At 33.9% G+C, this 9,080-nt stretch overlaps 1 protein-coding gene across 1 annotated transcript; it reads left to right on the forward strand.

Moving 5' to 3' along the window:
- The first annotated feature begins 1,245 nt into the window (after positions 1-1,245).
- Positions 1,246-8,445, forward strand: LOC116028368 (chlorophyll(ide) b reductase NOL, chloroplastic). Its single transcript, XM_031270071.1, has 13 exons — positions 1,246-1,582; positions 2,414-2,482; positions 3,425-3,486; positions 3,759-3,845; positions 4,706-4,773; positions 4,844-4,892; positions 4,969-5,054; positions 6,009-6,066; positions 6,787-6,837; positions 7,102-7,152; positions 7,236-7,277; positions 7,476-7,586; positions 8,075-8,445. The coding sequence occupies exons 1-13, from the start codon at positions 1,321-1,323 to the stop codon at positions 8,120-8,122; spliced, it is 1,044 nt and encodes a 347-aa protein (XP_031125931.1). The 5' UTR covers positions 1,246-1,320; the 3' UTR covers positions 8,123-8,445.
- The last annotated feature ends 635 nt before the right edge of the window (positions 8,446-9,080 follow it).

Raw genomic sequence — 9,080 nt, forward strand, 5'->3', positions numbered from 1 at the left:
TATATATATATATATATATATATATATATATATATATATATATATATATATATATATATATATATATATTAATTTTTTTATTACTTAGCTAGCGGGCCGATCCGCAACCCGCACGGGCTAACACATGCGGGTTGCGGGTTAATTCCGACCAGCCCTGTTAGGCCCGCATTTTCAAGAGCCTATTTTTTCATGATCCTAATCCGTCCCACTGCGGTGCAGGCTGGCCCGCAAACTTTGACCCATTTTGACAGCCCTATTCATAGCTTTGTCGGTGTTATTACACAATTCATACATTTGTAATAGCATAACACTTGATTAATATAACATTGTCTCTGTGACCTGTCCATCGTGCCCTCTTTATTACAGTATGTGTATTTAGTTAAATATAATCCATCAATATATACTACCAACACATTCACTACTCACTAATTTTATTTTATCCACACTTCCCTAATTATCGGCCTTCACTTTTCCATCTCAAGTTGTTCTACGGCAAATTATATCGTGGACCATATGATCATAACTGATACTGCAGTTGTGTTGAACGGATACTGCAGTTATGTTGAACGGATACTGCAGTTATGTTGAAAAGATACTGCAGTTGTGTTGAAAGAAAACTGCAGTTGCACGGAACAGAGGCCGTTTATCCTTTCCACACAACTGCAGTATCCGTTCAACACAGCTGCAGTATCTTTTCAACACAACTGCAGTATCTGTTCAACACAACTGCAGTTCCAGATGAATGACACGGCCTCTGTTCCGCACAACTGCAGTTCCTTTTCAACACAACAGCAATATCCTTTCAACACAACTACAATATCCTTTCAACAAAACTGCAGTATCAACTATGACCCATGGTCCACAATGCATGGTCCACGTATAAGTACTGGTTGTTCTACTAGCCCAACTACTATTGCTTTAGGATAATTAATCTACTTTGTTCAGGTTTATTCATTTTTCTAGTTTTACTCTTAATTTAAACCATAATTTTTTTTGAATTTTCTCTTTATCTTGAACACATGGAGAAAACAAATTTGAAACTTGTTTGAAATATAAAGATGATTTAGTGATTTTAGATTTATACATGTTCTGTGATCAGGATCAATCTCTAAATCATTTGTAAGTACGTTTAAAATATTAAAAAATATTCAAGAATTTTTCATAATTTTTTAGAATTTTGGTCATTCACAATTACTCTTACTAAATATAAATATCACAAAAGTCATTTTCGCAACCTAACCGCTCGTGTCTCTCTCCCACCATTTCTATCTCTCTCATCATCATCCTGTTCTTCTCTTCCACCGCTTTCAGTCTTCGCCAATGGCAGCAATCACACTCATACCCACTGCCTCGCTTGTTGAATTCCGCTCTTCGAAACCCCAACTCTTCAACTTCAACCCTCTCCACTTCTGCACGCCCATTGGTTCGCCTTCTACTGCTGCGTACAGATTTAAGTTGGGTTCGTTTGGAAACTCTAAGGTTTCAACCGAGGCTGCCCTCTCCTCTTCATTTTCTTCAGATAACAAGAAGACAGACCCAATGGTTCCTCCATACAACGTTTTGATCACTGGCGGTTCCAAAGGTTTGGCTCGTCTCCCGTTATGTTTTCTTCCATGCGGTCTGGTCTTGGTAGCTTTGCAGTTTTTTTTTATTTTTTTTTTTTTATATTTATTTTAATAAAGGGAATCTTATATGTTACTCCGCGCACTAAAGGTTGAATACTTGAATGGATTTTGCTTGATCTGCGTATGTTTCTGATTCCAAAATTTCAGTCTTTGTATTTTTACTATTAGTTTCTCAATAAATGGAAGTTATTTTAAAAAATTCAATTAATAAGAGCCGATGTTGGATATTAAACTTCATATAATTTGATTGGGGAATAGAGTTTTGTGTGGAATTGGGCAAATTATACCATGAACCATGATCCACTTGCATTGCGAACACTGGTCCAAAATGACATTCATATTATGTATTTGCGTTTAACATGTGTCCTAAGTTAATAAATTATGTGTATGATGTTAATAAGTGTGTGCGCAAATAAATTGAAGTCACATAATATGTTAATTACATGCAAACTACATATTATCTGTATAGTTAACATATTATGTGCAGACACATAATATATTAATTGCCGAAACATAATTTTTGGACTAGGGTCCACAATGCAAGGTGGACGCTGATTCATGGTATAACTTTTGGTGGAATTGAGATAGGGGGTGTTTATTACATGAGCAGGGATACACTCATAAAGTAGTGTACCTTGAATGGGTTTTGTGCCTTTTGAGAAACTATAAGACTCCTTTAATTTTATGTGGTGTAAGTCAATCTCTACTTTGTTTCACATTCACTTCCAATTATTTTTCTATCTCTATTGTGTGTGTGGTTATTTATTAACTAGTATTTGTCATATCAGGAATTGGATATGCACTTGCTAAAGAATTTCTGAAGACGGGTGATAATGTCCTTATTTGCTCTAGATCAGGCAAGAGTCTTATTTTATGCAGTAATAATGCTTCAGTTTGGTTCTTTTCACACTCAAATTTCAGTGATTACATACCAAAATTACTGTTAATGAACTAATCAACTCAGCATGTAATAAATAGTTTCGATGGACTTTGCCATATAGCAAATAGATGAATGGAAGGAGCTTATAAGGGCTGACAAGTGTCTGAGAAAGGTGGGTACGGGTTACCTAATTAGAAGGAGTGGGATCTGTAATGAGTTAGGCACCATGGCTACAATTTGTTAAAAAAATAACAGTACAATCCCATTCTCTTGTGTTTTGTCTTTTTTTCATTAACATTTATTCAGTTTCTATCATCTGAGAAGAAAGTTCAGTTGTTGGCCACATTTGATCACAGTAAGAAAGATTGTTGTATAGGAATTTGCTAGGAAGAAGAATATTAATGTTGATGCTGCTGATTAATGATCATGCCTTAATTGTCTTGTATTCAATTGAGTGTGGCACTGTGCTATGCTTGTCTAGGCCTAATGTGTGCTAAGTAGCATATGGTCTTTGTATAGAATTACCATTAGAACATTGAATTGCCATAAGATGTTTTCTTTTCACATTAGTTAATTTTCTTCACTCTCTCTCTCTCCACATACATATCTCCTCTTTTTTTTGAAACACTCATTATTCTTTACAAGGTAGTATCTGTTTTATACTTTCTCAATCTTTTTCAACCCAAAGAATCAATGCCCCATCTCAAATGGCAACGGCACACTACATAGTAATTGGCACATACAAATCTCCTTAATGGCAACGGCTCCCCCTTTGGTTAATTGGTGAACTTTATATCCCCAGTGAAATCCTAGAACTAAAATTAAAGAGAATGAATTTTGCAATATTGGTTTTAACTTGCTTTACAATCTAATTACGTGTGTTTTGACTCATTTTAAAACTTTGATTTTTCAAGAACAGCTGATAGAGTGGACTCTGCCCTTGAAAGCTTAAGGAATGAAACAGGGAAGCAGCATGTGTGGGTACCTCCATCACAACCATTTTGTTTTCTATTCACCCCTATTCCCTGACAATTTTTTATTTCCTGTTATCACATGCAACATTAAGCCATTACTATGAAATAATCATAGTTATTTTACATTTTGGCTAGTTGCATTCACTTGTTCAACATTCTATCCAGTTCTTGCTTTATGACATATTCATCGCAAAAGTAATGGATAATGGATAATGATCTGTGACTACTATGTGAAGAAGATTACCATACTCATCTAATGTGATCTTTTTCTCTTGGCAGGGCACTAAGTGTGATGTTCGTGATAGTGAGGATGTAAAAAGTTTAGTTGCATTTGCAAAGCAAAACCTTAAATACATAGATATATGGGTACTTGTTCTTGACCTTTTATTTATTATAGAGAAATGTCTTTTCTATTCTTACATCATTAAAATTAATTCTACATAATATGAATCTGCCAGTAGAGTTATTTTAATAGTTTGGTGCATTTTTAAATTGTGATAGTACCTATATATAATCATATACACAAGGATATTGACAAAATGCGATTCTTTTTTTGATTGTTGTGCGTTGTATGGTGGCCACCCTAAGTGGTCACATATTTAACAATTAGATCATGGGTTGAATCCCCGGGAAAATCATATCCGTAAATAGAGGTAAAGTTGAGCACGTCTTCCTTTCCCATAATATAGAAGTGTTGTCCTTTTGGTCTGAATTTCTTCTGTAAGTATAAGATTATTCTGGCACATGTAGATAGCTATGTAGATATATCTGCAAGATTTAAGGGTGGAGTGTTTTAGAAAATTTGAACTTGAAAAACATTTGCATTCAATTCTTCAATTTTTCATTTCTCCAGTTTAGTTTTCCATCCTCCACTCTCTATTTTCAAATTGGAGAAATGTACAAGTAAACACATTATTTTTTTGTTTTCGTTTCTTCAGTTTTCCATTTTTCTAAAAAAAATGGAGAATTTCTCCAATTAGTAAAATCACGTATTAGGTCAATTTGGATTTTCATTCATATGAAGTTTGAAACTGCAAGCCTAAGCCTTAGCAATTATTCAAGTATCAAGCTACTAGGTGTATGCATTTATTTACCAAACATAATCGCGCTCTTTTTTATTTGTTTTTCTTGTTTTATTAACTCTCATTTCAGCTTTATCTATTGTGAGACTATGAATGCGATTTTCTGATGTTGCTTCTTCTTTCAATGCCTTGAAAATGGTGCAGATTAATAATGCTGGATCAAATGCATATAGCTACAAGCCACTAGTTGAAGCTTCTGATGAAGACTTAATGTAAACTTTTACACCTATTTTTGGTAATACCTCGTTTTGATATTCTGCTGTAGCTGAAATTTGTTTGCAGTGAAGTTGTCACCACAAATACTCTCGGTTTGATGATATGTTGTCGAGAGGTAAAGAAATCTACGGGTTTTGGAATCATTCGGAATTTGAATGGTAGTTTTTATTTCTAACGCGCAATTATTTTAGGCTATAAATATGATGCTTAGTCAGCCTCGAGGAGGTCATGTATTTAATATTGATGGAGCTGGTTCCGATGGAAGGCCAACCCCCAGGTATCCTTCTTTATCTTTAAATTCCATCCAAATTAGTATGCTGTCAACAATAGACTGTGGAACTTATTAGGAATACTGCGCCTATCATTAGAAATTTTGTTTGATGCAAACGTTGCATTTCTTTTCAGTTAAGATCAATATTATTTAGGCGACACAACTTTTATAGTCTGATGTTGCTTGCATCTTGATGGCAAAATATGAGATGAAAGTCTCTTTTTTTAGGTACATAAATTTAGGGGTGAGCATTGGTCAGTTTTCAGTTAATAACCGAAATAACCGAACCTTCATAACCAATCAAAAACCGATCGACCAATCACAATAACTCATATAACCGAAACCGACGGTTTTCGGTTGGTTAAATATAACCATTTTTTTTTTTTTGGTAAAATGGCTAAATTTATTTGATTAATGCTAAATGACTAAATTAAATAAAGCAAACAAACAATATCTTAGTATTTTGTAATCCATTAAGATTAATGGCCTGAAGTACAATAGTAGTTTAGTGAGATATAAATGGACTATATTTATACATTATATGTGATGGACTATGGACTTGCAAAATGTAAATGGGATGAGGTTAGATCCCCCCCTTCTTTGGATTAATCTTTCGGTTTTCTCTTGAAAAACCGATAACTGACCGAAAAATAGAATTGACCGATTATTTATTTATTTATTTTAATTTTTTATTATTACCTTAATAACCGAAACCGAATATGATGTTTGTAGCTTTTTGCTTCGGAATTTGTACTACTATTTTTACTAGTTTTGATCTCAATCTCCTTTTTGCTTCTCAATTTGTACTACTATTTTGCAACATTGACATAAGAAAAATTGCCAGTAAACTTATGCTATTTTTTGGCTGAATATGATGTTTGTAGCTGGCTAATTAGCCAGCCTCAGTCACAAACATAAAGATTTGTTTATTAATTTATTTCTTTTGTTTACTTTTCCCAGATTTGCAGCTTATGGTGCAACTAAGCGAAGTGTGGTACACCTAACAAAATCATTGCAGGCATGTCAAGTCCTTCCCTTTTAAAAAAAAAAAAAAAATATTTGTTGTTTGTACTTACATTATGCTTGCTGCCAATAATAGTCCAAAATTTTCACAAGATATGAGGAAGAATGATATCCATAATCGGATATGTTTCTCTTGTGATACTTCCTATTATCTACTAAAGACTAAATCCCAAATTAGTTTTATATTTCCCGAAACCATATCATGAAATTTGATATATTCAGTATGAATACCTGTAAGTTCAAACATGTACAGTTTCTCTTGGGTGCAAAACTTCAGTTGATTAATGCATTTGTGCTGAATTCACTGTTCACTTTCGGTGGAGGCTAGATCTTGTATAGTGGCATGTCTTCTCCTTTCCTCTTTCAGGCCGGACTTTGAACTCCCATTGTATTTTGTTAAGAGTCCCTATGGGTTTATAAGGCCATGAGTTAGACTAACTAATTGATTGGATTCAGTCTTTTAGTGTGGTTTTGTCCATGTGCACTACAACCCAATTGAGTAACATTGGCCCGATATTAGATTATAACATGGTACTAGAGCTTGTTCGGTCCACTTTGTGGACACCCTGCTTATTTGCCCGTGGTTAGAATTAGATAGAGGCTGTTAAGAACATAAATGAGCATGTGAGAAGAAGTCACACCCATCCATTGGTTTTTGTTTTAGAAATATAGATAGAGTTGCGTTAACTCATGAAAATTCTTTCTTGCTCTGCAGGCAGAATTGGAGATGCAAGATGTAAAAACTGTTTTAGTGCACAACCTCTCGGTATGTGTTGCTGTATTTACCTACTTATTTATAACGGATGTTGTAGCTTACGATAATTATACCTTTTAACAAAGGATTGTAAAATTCTCAGAATGAATATGAAAGATTATCACGAAGATAGGGAGATTCCATTGTGCAAGAATGTCATTAAATCAATTGTTTCCTTTAAATGCTTCAGTGGAACCATTTGACTCATAACCTTTGGCTATGCTATCTTTTTCTTGACAATTTTCACATTCATTTGTTCAATCACTTTCTGGGCAGCCTGGAATGGTCACGACCGATCTTCTCATGTCTGGTGCTAACACAAAGCAGGTTTGTATACTAAAACATGATCACACCATCTTCTGTTCTTTGCTTTTCGAGGCCCGTTGTTAAACAGCTATTTGTTAATGCAGGCCAAATTTTTCATAAACATTTTGGCAGAGCCGCCAGATGTGGTAAGATTTTGTTCTCATTCCTTGAGAGTTGCCAATATTTAGCATTCATGCCATATTTCGCAAACGTTATACCATTGGCGTTATATTTGCTACTAACACCATTAGCATTTTTCCCATTTCTCCTCTCCCTGTTTTCTGCTACTTTGTGATGATGCATTTTATAATTTTCTTTCCCATTACTTTCTTTGCTCATTACAGGTTGCTGAGTATCTTGTCCCGAATATTAGGTCTATCCCCACCAGTGGATCAACGAAACCTACTTACATTCGATTTCTCACCGGATTGAAAGCATATTCCCAGATATTCTCAGTTAAGTAGGCCAAAAACCTACCCACGTTTTCATTTGCTCTTATTTTTCCAGCAACAGATGCTTTTCTACATGAAAAATTGCTCATTTATCTGCATATTTTGTGATATCATACCACGAATTGCATCTGGTTCACTAAAAGCCTGCATTTTCATTTGCGCTTGTTATAATCTATAAGATTGGACCGGACTAAATCCAACATCACGACAACTGGGTGAACACAAAGTTGGTTCACCAAAAGCCTGCACCGAACATGCTCTGATACCATGTTACAATCTAAAGATTGGGCGGGGCTATAATGCACATGGGTCAGTCTACACTAAAAGACTGAATCCAATCAATTAGCTAGTCTAATCATGACCTTATAAACCCATATGTTCTCTCTTATATTTTCAATGTAGGACTCTTTAACACCCTTCTTCTAGCGCCAGATGCTTTTCTTCATTAAACCATTGTTTCATTAACCTGCATGTTTTGTGATATTACACAGCGGATTGCATTTGGCGCAAGGAGGAATAGATATGTTCTTGAGGATTGACAGAATCGAACATTGAAAATTATATGTTCAATGTCGTGCGCAAAATCGCCAAATCACCCGGTTTTCTGCACAGTTTGCCCATCTTGTACCAGTAACAACATGGTCAAGTGAGATGAGGCCAAAATGATCTGTTTGAATTTGGTTAGTGCCAATTCAGTGTTCATTTCTACTTGACCTTGAGTTGAGTTCAGATTATGTTGATTGAGCTCTGAGGGTTTTTAGTTTAGGTATATTCTCTGTTGGTAACAAAACTTTCTAGGCTTTTGTTAGTGGACATTCCGTATTACTCTAATTCAAGGACAAAAGGTGCAGCTTTCCTTTTACATCATTTTACACACTAAAAGTAAATTAAATATTATAAAAAATTTGAATTGTAAATAATTTATGTCAAATAGTCTCGATTACTAAATTAAATGGTCATGTCACAATAATATTAAAACTAAAGATGGATGTTATAATAAAATAAGATTAAAAGTAGACGGCCACTTATAAATCTAGAAAAAAAAATGGAATATATCTATATATAAATAACATTGTAAGTTTATAAAAGTTTTTAAAAGACAAGACTTACAAGTTCATAAAATGACATCGATTAATTAATATGTATCACTTAAATATATTTATAAAATACAAGTTCATAAATAATACTAAATATATTACTTTCTATTCCTTTTTTACAAATAATTAAAATCAATATATATAAACTCATTGAAATATTTTAAATGACACTTATATTGATATATTGTTTCAATGAGTAGGTCTTATGAGATGTGTATGTAATACTTATAGTTAAAATGTACGGAGTAATATTTTTTATTAGCCCACAGAAAAGTACTATGTTTTAGTTAAAGAGTATTACACGCTTCATCACTTATTTGAGACGATCTTACATTAAGTTTATTCTTTTACAATAATATGTCATTTCAATAATGGTGTAATGACTTGCAATGATAACTTT

The sequence above is a fragment of the Ipomoea triloba genome, chromosome 9 (assembly GCF_003576645.1).
Source record: "Ipomoea triloba cultivar NCNSP0323 chromosome 9, ASM357664v1".
NCBI classification, from domain to species: Eukaryota; Viridiplantae; Streptophyta; class Magnoliopsida; order Solanales; family Convolvulaceae; genus Ipomoea; species Ipomoea triloba.

Coding starts and splice junctions, on each gene's coding strand:
- LOC116028368 (XM_031270071.1), top strand. CDS start 1,321: ATGGCAGCAATCACACTCATACCCACTGCCTCGCTTGTTGAATTCCGC. Junction 6,067..6,786: donor ACCTAACAAAATCATTGCAG/GCATGTCAAGTC, acceptor CTTGCTCTGCAG/GCAGAATTGGAGATGCAAGA. Junction 7,153..7,235: donor CTGGTGCTAACACAAAGCAG/GTTTGTATACTA, acceptor TTGTTAATGCAG/GCCAAATTTTTCATAAACAT.